The sequence below is a fragment of the Hyperoodon ampullatus genome (genome assembly GCF_949752795.1).
Source record: "Hyperoodon ampullatus genome assembly, chromosome: 18".
In the NCBI taxonomy this organism is placed as follows: domain Eukaryota; kingdom Metazoa; phylum Chordata; class Mammalia; order Artiodactyla; family Ziphiidae; genus Hyperoodon; species Hyperoodon ampullatus.
The window spans coordinates 27,214,954-27,237,021 of NC_136931.1; the positions used below are offsets into that span (position 1 = coordinate 27,214,954).

The 22,068-nt window shown below is 38.8% G+C and overlaps 1 protein-coding gene across 5 annotated transcripts in view; it reads left to right on the forward strand.

Moving 5' to 3' along the window:
• CNOT1 (CCR4-NOT transcription complex subunit 1) overlaps nt 1-22,068 on the forward strand; it is a gene marked incomplete at its 5' end in the record, with an annotated part of 76,242 nt that overhangs the window by 43,744 nt on the left and 10,430 nt on the right. For 4 of the 5 annotated variants that reach the window (XM_079723420.1, XM_079723421.1, XM_079723423.1 and 1 more), the window contains 20 exons: nt 170-248; nt 2,795-3,025; nt 3,351-3,491; nt 4,903-5,082; nt 6,847-6,963; nt 7,283-7,393; nt 7,739-7,816; nt 8,007-8,184; nt 9,014-9,144; nt 11,879-12,175; nt 12,914-13,054; nt 13,148-13,252; nt 13,842-13,961; nt 15,941-16,132; nt 16,698-16,840; nt 17,291-17,399; nt 17,499-17,668; nt 18,326-18,557; nt 20,558-20,806; nt 21,768-21,931. In XM_079723420.1, the coding sequence (XP_079579546.1) occupies nt 170-248; nt 2,795-3,025; nt 3,351-3,491; nt 4,903-5,082; nt 6,847-6,963; nt 7,283-7,393; nt 7,739-7,816; nt 8,007-8,184; nt 9,014-9,144; nt 11,879-12,175; nt 12,914-13,054; nt 13,148-13,252; nt 13,842-13,961; nt 15,941-16,132; nt 16,698-16,840; nt 17,291-17,399; nt 17,499-17,668; nt 18,326-18,557; nt 20,558-20,806; nt 21,768-21,931 (3,168 nt within the window). Of the gene's footprint in view, nt 1-169; nt 249-2,794; nt 3,026-3,350; nt 3,492-4,902; nt 5,083-6,846; nt 6,964-7,282; nt 7,394-7,738; nt 7,817-8,006; nt 8,185-9,013; nt 9,145-11,878; nt 12,176-12,913; nt 13,055-13,147; nt 13,253-13,841; nt 13,962-15,940; nt 16,133-16,697; nt 16,841-17,290; nt 17,400-17,498; nt 17,669-18,325; nt 18,579-20,557; nt 20,807-21,767; nt 21,932-22,068 lie in introns of all 5 variants that reach the window. The other variant, XM_079723419.1, reaches the window with a different exon arrangement.

Below are 22,068 nucleotides of genomic sequence, written 5' to 3' on the forward strand. Positions count from 1 at the left end.
ATATCCACCTCCTTACTTCTTTGTTCTTCCTTTTGGCTTTCTCTTCAAATAAGGTATTTCAAAGGTAGAAAGGGGGGAAATGGCCTAGACTAGCTTTTGAAAATTTTAAAATTGTGCTGCCTCTGTTCTTACATGAAATGGTAAAAAGACTGAATGTTTTTGTTGGCAGATTGAAGGACTATCCCCAGTATTGTCAGCACTTGGCTTCTATTAGTCACTTTATGCAATTTCCACATCATTTACAGGAGGTAAGTGTCTTCAGTACCTAAGTAGTTGGATGGTTTATCTATTTTAATTTGAATTTGGATTTACTGGCAATGGCATTAAGATTTCTTAATGATTGGCATGATACAGGTATACGTATTATTTGTTGCTTGTTTTGCATCTTAATCATGAAAAAATACGGATTTTGGGTTACCTTTTGTAAGCAGTGGTTTTGCTTGATTTCATAAAAGGCTTTTGCTAGTTCTTTTAGCCTAATAATGCTGTTGAGGTAGACATCTTTCACTGTTACCAAGAATCCCTTGCCTGAGTCTAAAAAGGATTTGGAGTGGAACTCTGATTAAAATAAGTAAAGTTGTCCCTCTGATTTAAATGTTAACATGAATCAGAGCTGTTTCTTTTTGTTGTTTTGGTGGTGGTGGTGGTTTGGTTTGTTTTTTTGGTTTTGGGCGGAGGGTGTGCTGCTCCACGCGGCTTGTAGAATCTTAGTTCCCCAACCAGGGATTGAACCAGGGCCAAGGCAGTGAAAGCACCGAGTCCTAACCATTGGACCACTAGGGAATTCCCAGAGCTGTTTCATATAAAACTTTCAGACCAGCTGTTTCTTAAAAATACAGCCGCCTTAAACTACCTGCTTAGATTCCTTTGAGGTTAAAAATGAGACAGTCCCTGAGGAAATGGACCTAGAGAATATACATTTTAAGCCATGTTATGTGATTATTCTTGATATTTGTAAACTATTACTTTAATGATTGATTTTAGGTGATAACTAAACATTCACACTTTTGCCTTACCTTTGGTCAAAGTCAGCTTATAGAGAACAAAGAAAGTTGATTAATCTCTATTATCTTTATTTTACTTTATTAAAATAAAAGATGAACTACTTTATGAGATCATATTTTTAAGAAATCAGAAAGATCAGAATTTGAACCTACTTTTAATTCTGTTATAATTTTTAGTCCAGTGTTTTCTACCTCATCCCACTGGGTTTGTTTGTAGGAGGGTAGGGTCATTATGATGGTTTAGCCTAAGAAACCATAGCATGGGGGGCAGGAGTGTATTCATGCCTCTTGAGGGGGTGGAGGACTGTGCCAAAACTATAGCACTGAAAACTAGACAGGAAAGCAGAGTTTGAAAAGCTAGGATGGGAGGTCAGAGGCTTACTACAATCAAGTGTTTTTGGAATTGAGAGCTGGGAATATGGGCCTTGGAAGACTAGAGAGAACAAGGGAGGTGGAATGAAAGTGATCACACAAAGCAGTGATAGGTGATAGTTCCCACCATAACAAGATACCCAGAGAAGAGAAGGGAGATCATTGTTTCTATTTCTATAGTCAATTTAAAGGGCTGTACTTTCTTCAGAGATTCTCCTTCCTTGAAAATGTCCTTTTTTTTTTTTTTTTTGAGGTACAAGGGCCTCTCACTGTTGTGGCCTCTCCTGCTGCGGAGCGCAGGCTCAGCGGCCGTGGCCCACGGGCCCAGCCGCTCCGCGGCATGTGGGGTCTTCCCGCACTGGGACACGAACCCGTGTCCCCTGCATCGGCAGGCAGACTCTCAACTACTGTGCCACCAGGGAAGCCCCTTTTTTGAATAAAGTTACTGTATATATAGATAATAGTTTGTTTTGTTATAGGTACAAGCTGTGGGAAATAGTATCACAAAGGGTGTGTCAGTCTTCTGATTTGTGTGTGAGTAGGAATTTTATTGGTCTGTGAAATGAAAAAAAAAAAAAAGAGAAACTTGTCCTAGAACATCCAGTATCATGCTTACCTCCAGTTGGCTAGGTGGTGTGGTATACACTGTTTTGTGGTAATAGCTTTATTGAGGACTCACATTGCAGTGTGTTTTTTAGGCCATGGTTTTCTCATCAGCATCCAATAGAAAAGAAATTAGTTTGGGCTTCCCTGGTGGCGCAGTGGTTAAGAATCCGCCTGCCAATGCAGGGGACACGGGTTCGAGCCCTGGTCCGGGAAGATCCCACATGCCGCAGAGCAACTAAGCCTGTGCGCCACAACTACTGAGCTTGCGTGCCACAACTACTGAAGCCCGCGCGCCTAGAGCCCGTGCTCTGCAACAAGAGAAGCCACCGCAATGAGAAGCCCACGCACCACAACAAAGAGTAGCCCCCACTTGCGGCAACTAGAGAAAGCCCGCACGCAGCAACAAAGACCCAACACAGCCAGAAATAAATAAACTTTTAAAAAAAGAAATCAGTTTACTATATAAATTATAAAACTTTAAAGTTTATATGTATTAAGGGATTTAAGGAAATTTATATGCAGGCATTTGTGGCTACTCTTTTGGAACTTGTTTTGTTAGACGAGTTCTCTTATAAATACTTTAAAAACATACTAATATTTTACCTTACTCCTTAAGGAGCTCATGGTATCCACTATATATTATAGATATAGGAATATGGACCGGAATGGGGTGAGACGTAAGGGAGATAGATGAACCAAAAGAGTGCTCTGAAATAATTTCTATTCTCTCAGTAGTGAGCGAGGTGTAATTCAAAAATTGCAGTTTCTGTTAAGAACTCTTTTAATGTGTTTCTCTCTCCCTACCCCCATAGTATATCGAGTATGGACAGCAATCTAGAGATCCTCCTGTGAAAATGCAGGGCTCTATCACAACCCCTGGAAGTATTGCACTGGCTCAAGCCCAGGCCCAGGCCCAGGTTCCAGCGAAAGCTCCCCTTGCTGGTCAGGTTAGCACTATGGTAACCACCTCAACAACCACCACTGTTGCTAAAACAGTTACAGTCACCAGGCCAACTGGAGTCAGCTTTAAGAAAGATGTGCCAGTAAGTAGGTCTATCTTTTTTCTTTGTTGGATTTGATATGTTGTAATATATCCAGTAGTGAACATGTATTTTAATTTTATTAAAAACAACACATGCCTACTAAAAAAAAAGCATTTCTCCCTTTGTCTCTCTGCCTTCCCACCCCGATTTCCCACACACAGCCACTATTTATAATAGTTCAATACATATTCTTTCCAGCACTTCCAGTACACAATCATACACACCATGTATATTTTGGATACTAAAGAAATCTGTATACATTTCCCCCCCTGGGATTTGTCTAGGAAGGATTTCAGTTTGTTTATTTTATATTTTATTTCTTTAGCCTTCTATTAATACTACAAATATAGATACATTACTTGTGGCCACAGATCAAACAGAGAGAATCGTAGAGCCCCCAGAAAATATCCAAGAGAAAATTGCTTTTATCTTCAACAACCTCTCCCAGTCAAATATGACACAAAAGGTGAGTCTGAAATAATAGTTTATATATCACTACAAATGCTCTCTATTCTTTTCCTTGATGGGTTGGGGGATTTATATATGACATTCTGCACCCTTTTAACACTTTTAAAGGTAGAGATAATAGAATGAAAATGAAGGGAACATGGATATACAACTACTGGTTGTGGATTTTGTAGACATTAAATAGCACTGGTTTTATTTTTTATTTTATTTTTTTCTATTTTGGCCGCACCTTGTGGCGTGTGGGATCTTAGTTCCCCGACCCGGGATTGAACCCACCCCCTGCAGTGGAAGTGCGGTGTCTTAACCACTGGACCTCCAGGGAAGTCCCAAATAACATTGTTTTGCAGTGAGTTACAGCCTTTTTGAAGTAAGCTTGAAATGATTTCATGATGATGGAAATTTCATTTGTATTTCTAATCACAATTCCTGTCCTCCCAGAAACCATTAGGCGCCTAATAAGTGAGGTAGAGCTTCTGAAAAGTAATGATACGCAAGATTATGTGCTAAGACAATACTTGGAAATGTCCATTTTAGTCAACAAGATTAGCCCGAACAAGTGGGTTTTGAGATGTAATTTATAATGCAGGTACTGCCTTTGAAAACCCCACCATAATTGATTGGGGGAGAATTTTGAAGCACTCAGCATCCTTTTTGGAAGAGAAGTTTGAAACTTTACGGATAATTCCTGGAGATATAAATTTAGGAAAACAATAGTTCTGGTGTCAGGTCTGTTAATAGCAGGTTTGTAGATGAGTAATATATCCTCTTTTGGTCAAATGGAGAGTAAGTAAGATGGCGTTGAGGGACTACATATTTTGTAATTTTAAAGTTTAAAGTGACAGTAGATGTTTCAGTTCTAATCACCCAGTTAAAGAGATGATTGACTCTATACTTAGATGAAATTGAACATACTGTACTTGGATAGCATCTGTCTGAAATTGGGGAGAGATGTAGCATGGTACTTTATTTATTTTTATTAATTTATTTATTTTTGTCTGTGTTGGGTCTTTGTTGCTGTGCGCAGGTTTTCTCTGGTTGTGGCGAGCAGGGGCTATTCTTCCTTGTGTGGTGCACGAGCTTCTCAATGCAGTGGCTTCTCTTGTTACGGAGCATGGGCTCTAGGCGCATGGGCTTCAGTAGTTGCGGCACGTGGCCTCAGTAGTTGTGGCGCACGGGCTTAGTTGCTCCGTGGCATGTGGGATCTTCCCGACCAGGGCTCCGAACCCATGTCCCCTGCATTGGCAAGCGGATTCTTAACCACTGAGCCACCAGGGAAGCCCTAGCATGTACTTTAGCTTCTAATTTTGCAAGGAGCCACATGCTGTAGTATTGTTCACAGAAACAAAACACAGAACTGTTATTTTATCATCTTTTAATTGTATACTTCCCATGTCATAATGGTTGGCTAGGTTGAAGAACTAAAGGAAACTGTGAAAGAAGAATTTATGCCTTGGGTTTCACAATACCTGGTTATGAAGAGAGTCAGTATTGAGCCAAACTTTCACAGCCTATATTCAAACTTCCTTGACACACTGAAGAATCCTGAATTTAATAAGATGGTTCTGAATGAGACCTATAGAAACATCAAAGTAAGTGTTCTTGTATTTCTTTTTATTAATGTTTTGAGTTTGGAAATACTTGATTGTACAGGTGTAATTGGAGGGGGAGGGGTATTGCTGTGGAGGGGGAGGGGTATTGCTGTTTTCCCCTGTATGTGTATATGTTAAAGTATTTATGAAAGTTGCTCTAGGGTTTGTTTCAAATACAGAACTAAATTTTCTTGAAGAATTTAGTCTCACAGACACATTCTATGCGCTATTTACTTTGAAAGTAACCACTCTTGTGAATTTGTTTTCATTATTCTATGCATGGTTTTGAAATCTTTACCCTTTGTGCATGTTTTTAGGAAAACAATAGTTCTGGTCTGTTAATAGCAGGTTGTAGATTAGTAATTTATCCTCTTTTGGTCAAGTGGAGAGTAAGTAAGATGGGGCTGAGGGACTACATATTTTGTAATTTTAAAGTTTAAAGTGATGGTAGATGTTTCAGTTCTTTTTTCTCCCTCTGCATATTATTTGATTATATACCCTTAGCTTTAATCCCTCTGTTTTTAATAGTCTTATAGAAATCCATTATATTGGTTGTTAATATCTTTCACTATTACAGAAACAGAGCTGCAGTGAGTATTTTCCCTTATGTCTTAAATGCCAGATATCTCAAGAGTCTAGACCTATTGTGGAATAGTTGTTGTTTAGCATTCTCAGAAGTTTATTTTAAGTTCAGAGTTCCTAATGAGCTAATGCTTGTTCTATAAAACCCAAGTATTTTTCTTAGGAGGAATAACTTTTCAAGAAAACAGTGTGAACCAGCATGTAGCTGAAAACATTCTTTGCTGAATAACTTGGAATATTGGCTTAGGAACCAGCACTATATTTAAACCTGTGGATAGGAATTTTCCCTATTCTTGGTTACGCTGTAGTGCAAAAGAATTCCTGGCTCCTTTCTGTTGCACAGCTGAGTTTGTGCCATTCTGCTGTTGCTGTATGGAGTTAAGGAACATAACTATATTCAGCGTTTGTTACTTGATAGCAAGGATGGTTGGGATATATAAAAATTTCCACATAATCTGGAGCAGAATTCCAAGATCCTTTCTTTTAAACAAAAGTTTAAATTACAAATTTAAACTTAAAGTCATAAATTAAAAGGTATCATATAGTAAGTGGGTATATGTGTGTACCCAAGACACTCTTCGTGTGTACCCAAGGCACTCTCATGTATTGGTTCTGTCCCCCTTGAGAAAGTAAGAAGTAAAGAATTGAAGAAATGGATTAGGTCTCCTAGAAATGTGATAAGTGTGTAAGCAATATTACACTGTATTCTAGAAAGTTATCTTAGTTGTCTCCAGAGATAATGCTAAAGATCACAACTTTTACTGCAATCTTGTTGTGTTCCTCAGTATGCCTGCTGTCTGGGAAGGACTTAAAAAGTATAGCTATAGTCTTCATTTGAATTGAATTTAGCTCTTCCAGATAGATTTGCAGTTGGGTCTCTGCTTCAAACCTAGCTAAAATTTTCAGTTGTGGGACCATACATGATACTTTTAACCTTGTGTTACTTTATACAATATATTTGTATTACTTTTTTTTTTTTTTAATGGAAAGGCATTTGAAGGTAAAAATGTCACTGAACACAACAAAATACCACAATGATACATGGATGAGATCTACGCTGGGGGCATGTTCTCTATTGACAGCTTGTTTTTAATGTAGAATAATGGAATTCTTAAACATTTAGTTGAGAATATTTTTTTATAAGCTCATTGTCATACCTTCCTTAATCCTGCACTATTTCAGGTGCTCCTGACCTCTGATAAAGCTGCAGCCAATTTCTCTGATCGTTCTTTGCTGAAGAATTTGGGACATTGGCTAGGAATGATTACACTAGCTAAAAATAAACCCATCTTACACACTGTGAGTTTCAACTAAAAGCTCATGTAAAACTTGGGAATGTTCATACAGCATATTCTGTTTAAAAGTCTTGACTTTATTTGGGGCTGTAAAAGTTTGGCCCATGTTTTGAATCCCTAATTGCATGCTCATGGCCTTACATTGTTTAGCAGGATAAACAAAAGCCAATAAGGTATGATTGTTACCCCTTCCTTTTCATAAGGCGAGGGTCAAGTTATTGATTCCAATTTCAGGGGTGAGTTTGGCAAGGTATAATTGGGGGTGTTTTGTGAGGGATTTTCTAGTATATTACCAGCTTTTAAAAATATGTTTTTTATTCTAGGACTTGGATGTAAAATCTTTGCTGCTAGAGGCTTATGTTAAAGGACAGCAGGAGTTGCTCTATGTAGTCCCCTTTGTTGCCAAAGTCTTAGAATCTAGCATTCGTAGTGTGGTGAGTAAATTTTAATATTTTATTGATGGCTAATTTGTAAGAGTTAGTTTGTTTTAGCACAAGGTTTAGAGGCTATATCCTTAATTCTTATGGACATAGAGCTAGTTCAGTTAGTTTTCCTCAGGGAAACACGGGATTTCCAAATTGAGAGGCCAAGCAGTATTATTATAGGACTGATTTTAATGTGTGGTTTTGGGTTCTGGTGTTTTTCTGAAATATAATATTATAGATGGGAAGGCTAGAGGTTTTATTATGGCCACATAGGTGAAAGTGCTTAACTTTTAGATAATACAATTTAAAGAGTAATTTTGGGGCAAGCTTATTTAACATAACGGTTTTCTTTAGGTTTTTAGGCCCCCCAACCCCTGGACAATGGCAATTATGAATGTATTAGCTGAGCTACATCAGGAACATGACTTAAAGGTAAATTGGTTGCTCTTTATCCCTAAGAACAGTCTCTGGCTTTACATTATTAAAATTTACAGGAAAAAAAAATTTACAGGAAAAAGAGGGTATTTGGGGGGAAGCACTATGACAGATGGGTGAGAATACTATATATTATGAAGCTAAATTTTCATTTTTAATATTCTAATTGAATACTGGAATTATGCAGTTAAACTTGAAGTTTGAGATTGAGGTCCTCTGCAAGAACCTTGCATTAGACATCAATGAGCTGAAACCTGGAAACCTCCTAAAGGATAAAGATCGCCTAAAGAACTTAGATGAGCAACTCTCTGCTCCAAAGAAAGATGTCAAGCAGCCAGAAGAGCTCCCTCCAATCACAACCACAAGTAAGTGTGATAATTAGCCCTCTGTTTATCAGATGTTCTCTTTAATGGTACATTCCCATGCATATAACAAATTATAATTATTCTGTGTAATGGGATGCTGAAACTTTGTGTACTTTCTGGTGAGCCTTCTAAATTATTAAGGAAAAGTTAGTTATGTTTAGGCATTGTCTTACTGTATTAGAATCTATCTGGGTAGTTCATGTGATACTCATAACTAATATTATTAGTCAGTTGTTTCTCATATCCCAACTAAGCCAGGTTATCTTTTACACTGTTTGAGGTCTCCGAGAGAAAGAATTGCATTGGCATGATGACCTGTGTTATTCTTCAAATCTGGGGGTGGCCAGACCAGCTCAACCTGTTAGGGGAGTGGATTATTTGACCTGGGTCCACGAGGACTGGAAGTGCGGGGGCTGTAGGAGTGTAGAATGATTGGGAGTTGTGGTTAGAATGAACCAGCTTTTCTTCTTTTTCTCAGCTCTCAGTGTAAGAATCCCCAGGTAAATCGAGGGAACAGCCTAGGTTGAAAACTGACGTCTATAATATAGAATAATCGAACAGGGCTTGGGCCTGCTAATGTGGCATGACCCCTCAGTTGCTTTCTGTGCCCACCGTGCACCAATACAGTTTTACCTGCTTTGTTCAAATCTCTATTAAAATAACAATTTCCCTTATAATAATTCAAGGTGGAAGAATGTGACCTGTGCCACCCCTCCCCCCATTCAATTAGTTTAATTAGATAAAGACCACATCATGCCCTGCTAATTTTATACTAAAGTCAAGAAGTGTGCTCCTTTTATTAGCTCTTATTTTATCTCTCTACATTTAGCAACTTCTACAACACCAGCTACCAGTACCACCTGTACAGCCACGGTTCCACCACAGCCACAGTACAGTTACCATGACATCAATGTCTATTCCCTTGCGGGCCTGGCACCACACATTACTCTAAACCCAACAGTAAGTAACCACCACCCTCTTCCTAAGTTCCTACTTTGTGACAAGGTAAACTGGTTACTTTCCCATCCCTCTTCCCCTTCCTTCTGAATTCCTAGGTTGTAGGCTTTTGTGGCAGAGAGTAGGGATCAGGAATTGCTGTGTAGTATAGCTGAGATCTTTTTTCTACTCTAAAAATAAGTCGTTGTGATTAGACATCACTTATATTGGCCCCTCATGTCCAAACCCATGAAAATTAAGTAAGCTGCCAATATAATCAAAATCTCCAAGTATTCCTTATATAGTCAGAAGATGCTTAGTGTATACCATAGGTTTTTGTTCTTTCTTTTTTTATTATTATTTTTTAATTTTATCATTATTTATTTATTTATTGTTGGCTGTGTTGGGTCTTTGTTGCTGTGTGCAGGCTTTCTCTAGTTGCGGCGAGCGGGGGCTGCTCTTTGCTGCTGTGCGTGGGCTTCTCATTGCGGTGGCTTCTCTTGTTGTGGAGCACAGGCTCTAGGCGCACAAGCTTCAGTAGTTGTGGCACGCGGGCTCAGGACTTACGGCTCGCGGGCTCTAGAGCACAGGCTCAGTAGTTGTGGCGCACGGGCTTAGTTGCTCCGCGGCATGTAGGATCTTCCCGGACCAGGGCTTGAACCCATGTCCCCTGCATTGGCAGGTAGATTCTTAACCACTGCACCACCAGGGAAATCGCCAGGTTTTTGTTCTTTATATCATGTCACCTTAGTCTTGCATTAAGCCATATCTTTTGGAAGATAGCTGGAACTGAGCTGGTGTGTGCGTGTGTGGAAAGTCTCCAGGCCGAGGTCTGGAAGTGGCCTTAGTACACTCAGTTATATTTCTGTGGCCTGATTCTGTGAGATTGTCTGGTCTTAAATAACTTCCCATCAGTCCTTTTTCCTATACTTAAAGGTAGTATTCTACTCTGTATATTGAGGGTGATGATTGCTTGTTTATCCTCATTCTCTTATTCTGCTTAACACAGTTGTTTAGTTCAAAATCAGATTTCATGGTCTTTGCTTTTTAGAAATTGAAACAGTCGTAACATAAATACATTGAAGTTTTGTATTTAAAGGACTTTGAAAGGGTTTTAAAGAGATCATTTTTAACCTGTTTTTGTTTGTTTTTGCTTCTGTAGATGTGGCACTTGGTTTTTGGGGAAAAAACTAGGTCTAGAAATTATGATTCTCTTTTACAATACTCTCAATACTCTCAATAATTGAATATTTTTATAAGTTCATCATGAATATTTTTTTAAGTTTTTAAAAAATTCAGTGAATACCTGGAAGCAGTCTTTCAATGAAGCAGGTTTCAGTGTATGGTAATTTTTTATAAAACTCTTACTATCTTGAAAATAATAGTTTTTGTAGAAAGCCTTTTCTCTTATACCATTATCTTGTAATAACTTAATGGAGTGTAATCTATAAAAATACTGATTACTACTCCTGAAACTAATGTAATATTGTAAGTCAACTATACTTCAATAAAATTTTTTTAATTTAAAAAACAAAAGTACCATGCAGAAAGTGAATAGACAAGCCACAAACAGAAATGATAGTCCCAATAGATATAACCACAAAGGATTAGTATTTAGTGCATATAAACAAACCTGCAAACCAAGAAAAGAACCCAACAGAAAAACTAAAGATATATTTTGTAGAAGAAGAAATATCAGAAGTCATCCAGTGGGCCTCCCTGGTGGCGCAGTGGTTGAGAGTCTGCCTGTTGATGCAGGGGACACGGGTTCGTGCCCCGGACTTGGAATATCCCACATGCCGCGGAGCAGCTGGGCCCGTGAGCCATGGCCGCTGAGCCTTCGCGCCTGGAGCCTGTGCTCCGCAACGGGAGAGGCCACAACAGTTAGAGGCCCGCGTACCGTTAAAAAAAAAAAAAAAAAAAGTCATCCAGCATATGGAAAATGCTAAACCTCATTAGCTGTCAGGAAAATGCAAATTAAAACCACAGTATAAAATTTAAAATCCCCCAACTAGGCAAAAATTGAAAGTATGATCATACCAGCTGTTGGTACAATAGAAATTGTTATGCATTGCTGGTGGGGGGTATAATATAATCATTTTGGGGAAAAAAATAAGGCATAACCTATTAAAACTGAAAATGTGATTTTTAAGAAAAAGCCTCTTCTCTGTAAACTTGATTCTTTTCGCATTTCCCCATGCTACTAAAGAAGTTTCTTTTCTTTTTTAACATTTATTTATGGCTGCGTCGGGTCTTAGTTGTCACACACAGGCTTCTTTATAGTTGTGGCATGCGGGCTCCAGAGCGCCTGGGATGAGTAGTTGGCATCACATGGGCTTAGTTGCCTCTTGGCATGGCATGTGGTATCTTAGTCCCTCAAACAGGGATCGAACCCGCGTCCTCTGCATTGGAAGGCGGATTTTTAACCACTGGACCACCAGGGAAGTCCCAAGAAGTTACTTTCTTTAGGAGTACTTGAGCCACAGATTTTGACTAAGCAGGTAGTATCTTTAAGCATCTTGTAATGAACAGTTTGCCCATGAAATTTTATCTCTTAATAATGTATCACAAGATATACTGACTACTATGCCGCCTTTGGAGCCCAGGTTGTTTCCTTAGCTTTTCATTGGTTAATTTAAAGTAGAAATTGGTAGTTCATGGTTAACCTTGAAATAATGACAAAAACATGGGTGTGATTACTGATAGAAATTGGGTTGTCTTATTTAAACAAGCTGTTGACTTGTTTTTTCCTCCCTAGATTCCCTTGTTTCAGGCCCATCCACAGTTGAAGCAGTGTGTGCGCCAAGCAATTGAACGGGCCGTCCAGGAGCTGGTCCATCCTGTAGTGGATCGATCAATTAAGATTGCCATGACTACTTGTGAGCAAATAGTCAGGAAAGATTTTGCCCTGGATTCTGAGGAATCTCGAATGCGAATAGCAGCTCATCACATGATGAGGAACTTGACAGCTGGAATGGCTATGATTACTTGCAGGGAACCTTTACTCATGAGCATATCCACCAACCTGAAAAACAGTTTTGCCTCAGCCCTTCGTGTAAGTTGATTATTTTCTTGTTGTTGTATAAAACTCATTATTGCTTATCTGAAAATGTTTCTTTTCCTTTGCTAGTAGCAGTGAGCATTTCCACTTATTATAATAGTTACCATATGTGTTTGATGTCCTCCCCTTTAGACTGTAAGTTCTGTGAGGTGAAGCGTCATGTCTGTTTTTGCTGACTATTATATCTTTAATGGTGTTTGGCAGATAGTAGATACTCCAGATATTTACTGGTTTAAAGAAACGAAGGATTTTTTAAAAAAACTGCCTAAGTTAACAGTCTTGATTCTGTTTACCATGAAGAACTTAGATTTAAAGTACTTTGGAGTAGGACAGTACAAAACAACTTAAAGTGACTCTGTATGTCTGTGTGAGCACATACACACCACACAGACACACACACGCACACACACTCTTCAGGTAACTCAGTTATTAATTTGGGGTCTCATATGTCGTGGTTAATAATGCCTTTGTTTACTGCTTTATTGCTTTCATAGTGTTCACCATCTTCACAGAAACCTGGTAAGATGTTTCAGTTGAGTAGTATTTTCATCTTGTAGATGAAGATGATTGTTAGACTATTTCATGGTCACAGCTAATGAGTCTTAAGTAGAGTTGGAACTTCTAAAATTAATTTGTCTAAGTGCTGCATTTTCTATTATCCCATCTATCTGTTTCGTCTACCCACAGAAAACTTTAAATTTTTTTCTGTCTCTCCCCCCCCCTCCCCAATAGACTGCATCCCCACAACAAAGGGAAATGATGGATCAGGCAGCTGCTCAGTTAGCTCAGGACAATTGTGAATTAGCTTGCTGTTTTATTCAGAAGACTGCAGTAGAAAAAGCAGGCCCTGAGATGGACAAGAGATTAGCAACTGTAAGTGTTTAGCATTTGCCTTTTAAGTATGTTGTTTTTCCATTTAAGAAAGTGCCTCATAACAAGAACCTCAGTGACTTTTTTTGTTTGCAGGAATTTGAGCTGAGAAAACATGCTAGGCAAGAAGGGCGCAGGTACTGTGATCCTGTTGTGTTAACGTACCAAGCTGAGCGGATGCCAGAGCAAATCAGGCTGAAAGTGAGAACTGGGGCCTCTGTCTCTCCCTGCCCCATCTTTGTTTTCTTTCTGTTCTTGTTGCTTAACTCCTCACGAGGACTAGGATAGGGGGTTTAAATGCTGTTTCTGAGAAAGCATTTCATTTCACTTAAAGGTTACCTGTGGAGAAGACATAGAAATAGCTTAGATGTGTCCCCTCCCCCTACTGTTGAAGTGCCTTTTAGTTCTTGTTTCCCAACTTGGTCTTCTCTTATGGTACTTGAGTTTTTATTGCTAGTTAGTTGTTGGTGAGAAGACGATGTTGAGAAATTTTATCCAGCTGCACTGGAGAATTGCACTGGCAGTATGGTCCTACTTGAGTCATTTCCCAGTGGAGAAGCTCTTAATTTATAAATAAGGGTGACTCTAACAGGTCTCAGGGAAATAGGAAACACTGAACTGTGTGCACGCACATGCATGCATATTCAGTCATGCTGTTAAATGTTGTAATGACTCCTGTGTCCCTTCTCAGAACCCCTGTGCTTACTCCCATGCAAAATTTCCACTTTGATAGAAAGGTTTCCCTTGATTGTGAAGAGGATCCTGTTAAAGTAAGTTTTCTTCTTCCAAGGTTGGTGGTGTGGACCCAAAGCAGCTGGCTGTTTATGAAGAGTTTGCACGCAATGTGCCTGGCTTCTTGCCTACAAATGATTTAAGTCAGCCCACAGGATTTTTAGCTCAGCCCATGAAGGTAAATACTTGTCTTGGATTAAATTGAGTAATTTACAGTTTAATTTGAATGTTTTTGTCAATCTATCACTGGTTCCTGGGAGCTTAAGTTATAGGGAAGAAAACTACCCACAGTTGTTGAGTTGTATAGATATTCTTTGTATCAGATCAGCATGGCATTCGGGAATTTTTATAAATCCATGAGGTTGATTTAACTTTCATGTTTGGCCTAACTAAAGGAATTTACGTGGTGACCTCATGGCTTCCCCTGTTCTTTATAAAAACATTTTCTAAAAATTTGAAATGTTATTTACACAAAAGTTGAAAATGTAAGGGGAAACATTTTCCTTTTGAACCATTTGAACATAGGTGCTGATCTTGATGGCCCAGTCTCTTGAATCCTTTGGTCTGTGTTTCCTACAAAGACGTTCTTCTGTGTGACCATTGTATAACCATTGAAATCAGGAAGTTAACACTGATACCTTAGTATCATCTAATCCTTAGACCTAATTCAAGTTTTACCAAGTGTCCCAGTATTGTCTTTTTGTAGTAAAAGGACCTAAATCAGAATCACGCATTTCAGGGAATTCCCTGGCGGTCCAGTGGATGGGACTCTGCGCTTTTACTGCGGGGGCCTGGGTTCGATCCCTGGTCAGGGAACTAAGATCCTGAAAGCTGTGCGCCCCCCCACCAAAAAAAGAACCACACATTTCATTTAGTTGTTATACTTAAAAGTTTTCCCTAACGTCAGTCTACTGCAGCTCCTTTTCTCATCTTCCCATGGCCTTCACACTTTGATTACAGGCCAGTGATTTTGTAGAATGACCTGATTTGGGTTTGTACAATATGTTCTCAGGAATAGATTCAGGTGGTACATCTTTGATAGGAATACCACAGAAATGATGCTGTGTTCTTATTCTGTCCTATTAGGTTTTGACAGTTGGCCTGAATACTATATTTTCCATGGTTTGGATTATATACTTTCATAGGCTGCAGATTAGATGCTACAAGTGGTGCTGCTCTCAGCCTTTCCCATTATTTATCATGCTCTTTCATCACTTGATTGTATTGGTGTCTGCAAGGCTTTCCACTATCAAGTAAACAAAACACACCCCCACCAGTGCTTGCTTTGCACTGCACCACTTAATGGCATCAAGACCAAACAGTTCAGGAAGGGGAATGGAAGAGCCCCTCCATGTTTTGATGAAAAAGAGAGAGAGAAAAAAAATAATAAGGGTAGTTAATATACCAACAGACTTTTTAAAAAATTTTTATTTTTTTGGCTGCGTCAGGTCTTAGTTGGGGCACGCGGGATCTTTAATTGCAGCGCGGGCTCTTCGTTGTGGTGTGTGGATTTTCTCTCTCTAGTTGTGGTGCGCAGGCTCCAGGGCACGTGGGCTCTCTCATTAAGGCTCGCGGGCTCGGTAGTTGTGGCATGCGGGCTTAGTTGCCCCATGGCATGTGGGATCTTATTTCCCTGACCAGGGATCGAACCCTTTCCCCCCTGCATTGGAAGGCGTATTCTTATCACTGGACCACCAGGGAAGTCCCCCAGTAGACTTTTTTTTTTTTAATTTTTACTTATTTTATTTTTGGCTGCATTGGGTCTTCGTTGCTGCATGTGGGCTTTTCTCTGGTTGCGGCGAGCGGGGGCTGCTCTTCGTTGCGGTGTGTGGGCTTCTCATTGCGGTGGCTTCTCTTGTTGCAGAGCATGGGCTCTAGGCGCACGGGCTTCAGTAGTTGTGGCACGTGGGCTCAGTAGTCGTGGCGCATGGGCTTAGTTGCTCCGCGGCATGTGGGATCTTCCCGGGCCAGGGCTCGAACCCGTATCCCCTGCATTGGCAGACGGATTCTTAACCACTGCACCACCAGGGAAGCCCCCCAATAGACTTTTAAATTGCAACCTGTGCCAGTGAAAAACTTTAATTTTTTTCCTCTCTCTCTTTTTTTTTTTTTTCTTTTTCCCCTCTCTTTTTTTGGTTATTTCCTCCTCCAAAACAGCAAGCTTGGGCAACGGATGACGTAGCTCAGATTTATGATAAGTGCATTACAGAACTGGAGCAGCACCTTCACGCCATCCCACCAACTTTGGCCATGAACCCCCAAGCTCAGGCTCTTAGAAGTCTTTTGGAGGTTGTAGTATTATCTCGAAACTCTCGGGATGCCATAGCTGCTCTTGGATTGCTCCAGAAGGTTAGTTCTTAAACTGTTAATTTTAGAAGAAACTAGGTTTGTAAATATCTAGTGACCTGCACCATTATGTACTTAAGTTATGCTTAAAATTTTAAAAATTAATATAAAGCAAGTTTTATTCTGTAATAAGCAGATGATTTTCTCCAGAGTAGAGTGTTGTAAATAATTACAACAGTAAAGTGTGAAATCTTCTCTTTTTTTCATAAAGGTAAGATTTTCTGGAATTATGATTATTTAAGAAACTTTAAAAGATAGCCCTTTAGGTTTTGAGGGACAGTTGATCCAAGTACTTGGGTAAAGGGTGGGGTATGGGGCAGCATTAGGTTATTACTGTGTAGGGACAGTGTCACCTTTCTTGACAGGGAAGAACACTAAGCATGGACTAGAAAGAACTCAGAGAGTGTGTGTGTTAGGCAAGTGAAAGGGATTTTAGTGAATGGAGAGATTGTTAACTTGTGGCTTTAGAAGGTATGTTGTACTTTGCATTAAGGTTTGGTTATTGACTTTGATAATTGGGCTGAATACTGTATTTTCCACGGATCTGAACACTTTTTTTCTTCCATAGGCTGTAGAGGGCTTACTAGATGCCACCAGTGGTGCTGATGCCGACCTCCTGCTTCGCTACAGAGAGTGCCACCTCTTGGTCTTAAAAGCTCTTCAAGATGGCCGGGCGTATGGGTCTCCATGGTGTAACAAACAGATCACAAGGTCAGTAGCCATCTTAGAAGAATAATATTTATTGAACTGCTTTCTCACATACATGACCCTAAATACTGAGAATTGTTGAATGTTTGTTCTTTTTCCGTCTGGTGCCCATGATGGATACAGAAAACCAGTACCTTGTTTGGGGGAATAAATGATAGATCATGGATTTTAAAAGGTTTCAGTGATTTCATAGAAGTGATGTTCATAAATAAATAATGTTTTAAATGGAATGCTTCGTTTTCTAGACTTCGAGAACAAAACTTGTGTTTTAACACTGGGTCATCTGTTCTACTTCTTTACTGGTTATTTTGAATCTTGAAAACTGATTTTTAGTTGGTTTTCAAGGCATCCTTAATTTGGAACAAGTTACCATTTAATAAAATGGGCTCTTTATTTTACCTGATATATAGTATGGTTAAGCCTTTATGAATAAAGAAATACTGACTTTTCTAGGTGCCTAATTGAGTGTCGGGATGAATATAAATATAATGTGGAGGCAGTGGAGTTGCTAATTCGCAATCATTTGGTCAATATGCAACAGTATGATCTTCACCTAGCTCAGGTATGGAAGGAATTAAATAGGAAAAGTGACCTCTGGTAGTTGGGAAGTGTGTTTGCTGTAAGTGCTGTCTTTCTTATATTGTGCTTTCTTTGTTGCCAGTCAATGGAGAATGGTTTAAACTACATGGCTGTGGCATTTGCTATGCAATTGGTAAAAATCCTGCTGGTGGATGAAAGGAGTGTTGCCCATGTTACTGAGGCAGATCTGTTCCACACCATTGAAACCCTCATGAGGATTAATGCTCACTCCAGAGGCAATGCTCCTGAAGGGTGAGAAGGAAATGCTTTGGGATTCTTGTGTATTCAGCAGTCTAAGAGCTTTAGAAATGACTGTATAGACTTAGTAACGTTTACCTGTTATATAACTGCTTTACCTACCACATATGGTAAGCATTGGTGAGGCCTAGTATTGTCCCTTGAGATATGAAAGCTTAACTAACTGCCAAGTCTTCTTGCTGTAGAGCAGTATATACAGCACTAGATTTGGTGTCAGAGTCCTCTGTTTAAGGCCTGGCTCTGCTGCTTAAAATCTGATTTTAGGCAAGTCGACTTACCCTCCCTAAGCCTGTTTCTTGTATAAAATGGAAATAATATCTTGAAGAACTGTTGAGAATTAAGATGAATAACACAAAGCATGGCACATAGTGGGCATGCAGTGAATAATTTTTTGACCACGAACATCAGCTCCATTTCATTGGGCATCGTTTTTTTGTCAAGAAGTGACTTAACTGAAGTCAGTCATTTGCACATTATGTCCTCATGAGTAAACAGATATGAAGAAACCGAGGATAGTTTTGTTTAAATATGGGAATGGTAAAATTATCATCACTCTTGTGGTCTCTCTTAAATAAACAAATTGTCCAATTGTATGTCTGTGAAATCACAGCCATGAATAGACTGATTTTCATTCTGGATTTATTGTACTAGATTGCCCCAGCTGATGGAAGTAGTGCGATCCAACTATGAAGCAATGATTGATCGTGCTCATGGAGGCCCTAACTTTATGATGCATTCTGGGATCTCTCAAGCCTCAGAGTATGATGATCCTCCAGGCCTGAGGGAGAAGGCAGAGTATCTTCTGAGGGAATGGGTGAATCTCTACCATTCAGCAGCAGCTGGTCGTGACAGTACCAAAGCTTTCTCTGCGTTTGTTGGACAGGTAGAGCTTTTGGAAAGAAAGGTGCTTTTTATTCAACATAAGTAGGGTGTGATGCCTCCAATATTAAAGCTCAGTATTATGTACCTGTGGTCAGTTACCTCCATACTCATGTAAACCAAAAATGTCACCATCATTACTCTGTTAAATTGATACTATTTATTTTCCCATCATTGGTCACTAAGCAGTAAAGTCAACATTTCCCATCCCCTTTAGTTCTTTTTGTCTGATTTCAGTTGTCACAGCTACAAAGTACAATGGGTCAGGTAATGAATAATGAAATTGCCAAATGTATGTAGTAATTTTACCAGCTTGATAATCAGCAGTGATGGGATTACGGGCTAATCTGTAAAGTTCTTATAATAGCCCATGTTTAAAAAGTAAAATAAGGAGTACCCTGGTGGTCTAGTGGTTAGAATTTGGTGCTTTCACTGCAGTGGCCTGGGTTCCATCCCTGGTTGAGGGAACTAAGAATCCTGCAAGCCCTGAGGTGCAGCCAAAAAAAAAAAAAATTTTTTTTTTGTAATTTAAAAGTAAAATAAAACACAACAAAACAAAAACTTAAGTATTTAAATGGAGATTTTTATTTTATTTTCTAAATTAAGTACCTTATTTACCTAAAATAGCTTATTTCTGCAATTCGACCATTTTATTTCTTCAAACTGAGACCAAAGCTTAGGTGTGCCACCAAAGAAAGATGCAAATTAGATTATCAGATAAATGACAATTGAATGTGGAAGAGCTGATTTGAATTTTAGAAGTTGTCAGGAATTGGATTTACTTTTCAAGATGACTAATTTCTTAGTAAATCATACTAAGTAAGTTTCTCCCTTAAAAGAATCGAGGGAATTATAAAAACATACCCTATTGAAAAGCTGTTACTGTATACTTACAGTTTGATTTCTCATTTGGCTAGAGGAATTACAAATCAATTGGTTTTTGTGATCATTGACATTTCATGGGTATGGATGTGGCACCTGTCTCAGCTCTCTTGTTGGCTTATTTGCTCATGTTCTCTCCATTTGAAAAAGATAATGTATTATACTTTTCTGTTCTCTTTTGAATCCTTTTGAGAATTCCTTTTTTCCTTTTCTGCTCCCTCTTGATCATAGCAGTCTATCCTCATTTCTTCTCCCCCTGCTTATTAGTTTTTCAGATTTCATTGTACAAAAGTCCCTTTGCTGGCCTTCTGTTTTTCCTAGGGTATATTATTGTCAATTCAGCTGTGTTATTGTTTATCAAGGGACATTTAAATTGTTTTAAAGTTTCCAAGATAATGGTCAAGTTTTCATTCTGGGCTTGGTTTCAGCACTGACCTCCTCCCTCTGCAGCCTTAATGCTTGTTACACTATCTTCTTTTTCTTCTTTCATACTAGCGAAATAACTTCTGCTTCACTTCCAAATCATATGTCATAAAATTTGTACTTTATCTTTTCTTTTAAATAAACTTGCCCTTTCCACTTTATCTTAATTTACATTAAAATAGCCAGGTATGATCTGTGAGCATTTTGCTTTGGTACCTACTTACTGTATAAATTATTATTTGATTTTCCTAGTGCAGCTAGTTGGAGTTTCAAAAACTTTGTTGTTATTGGTTAAGTCAGTTAGAAGAAATTATGTGAGAAACTAAAATATATGTAACTTAATCTCTTACTTGGGGAAAATACACATTGACCAGAATGTCTTAATATGACTTAATGGTTTATTAAAAGTTGGTTTAATTTGCATAATTAACTTTTGAAATTATTGGCTATGGACTGCTGTTAAAAATTGCCATGTTATTATCTCTCAACTCCCGTCAAACTTAAAACTGAAGGAATTGTGTCATGGATCCTTAATGTAAAAGTCATTTTCATGACCCTTTTTTTTTTTTTTTAAACAAAGTAAGAATCAGAAATGTGACCAATAGGATTGAATGAAAGAATACTTCTTACATGAAAATTAAAATTTTATTCATGTGTATTATCTCATTGTGCCTTGTAATGTTTTTGTTCCCTTGGTAGATGCACCAGCAAGGAATCCTGAAGACTGATGACCTCATAACAAGGTTTTTTCGTCTGTGTACTGAAATGTGTGTTGAAATCAGTTACCGTGCTCAGGCAGAGCAGCAGCACAATCCTGCTGCTAATCCCACCATGATCCGAGCCAAGTGCTATCACAACCTGGATGCCTTTGTCCGACTCATTGCACTGCTAGTAAAGCACTCAGGGGAGGCCACCAACACTGTCACAAAGATTAATCTGCTGAATAAGGTCTGAAATCCTTTCTTGCCTTAGTCTTTGCACACTTGAAGTCTGTATCAGTGGTTCTCAACCCTACAGGGCCCTCAGAACATTTTGTAATATCCCGTTTTCTGTCCAGATATTAAATTCATAGATAATATGTAAACATAATCACCGAATTTTAGAGGCAGAGTATGGTGCCTTAACTGAAAGACACCCCTCCCCTAAAACAAAACATATAACGTATTTTCAGTATGTTAATGTTTGGTAATGAGTACACCAGAAAGTAGGTAGTATGAGATTTGCCCCCATGTACAGAATCACTGTGAGTGAGATGGCTAGACATGTCCATTGATAACAAAAATTGGCAACTCAAATACCATGAGTGACATTGCAGTTGTCTTGATTTCCTGAAAAGGAACAAAGCAGAATTTCTGTTTGATTTATGCAGTGGAATTGCTGGAAATTTGAATGTTAAGATAGTGCAAAAATGAACTTAGAGCTTGGTCTTGGATAATTACAAATGGGTTCACACATCCCCCACTGTTCAGTGATAAAATCAAGTGGAATGCAGGATAGTTCTTAAATATTTCTGCAACCTAATAGCATACCTGACCTTCTAAATGCCAAGAGAAGTATAAATCATTTGCCTCTTGTCAACTTTGTCAGACCAGAAAAATTAGGTTGTTTGATTGTGTTAATATGATAAAATATGATGTACCATGCTGATTTCTAGAGCTTTAGAAAAACTTGTGGAAAGTATACATGTCTAGTATACTTCCTTATACAAGGGTATGGAAATTCAAAGAAACCATGCAAAATTCTGTAGGGCAAATCAAACCCCAATGCATGGTCCCTTTGGCTACCAGTATGTAATTTTATATTTCCTTTCATGTGGGGCATAACGATGCAAGGTTAAAAAGCATGGCTAGACAGTGGTAAATGAATTATCTTCGTGATTTACAAGCTCTATAATCTGTGTGCTCTGTAGGTCCTTGGTATAGTAGTGGGAGTTCTCCTACAGGATCATGATGTTCGGCAAAGTGAATTTCAGCAGCTTCCCTACCATCGAATTTTTATCATGCTGCTCTTGGAACTCAATGCACCTGAGCATGTATTAGAAACGATTAATTTCCAGACACTTACAGCTTTCTGGTGAGTATTGTTGAATATAATACTGTTAAGGATTTCCTGTTAAGGATTGCTGTTGTAGTGTAGTAAAATCTGAGAGGTAGAACTCCTGTGGATTTGAGGCATGTTGATTCATAATGCAGCTTACATGTTGTCTACTT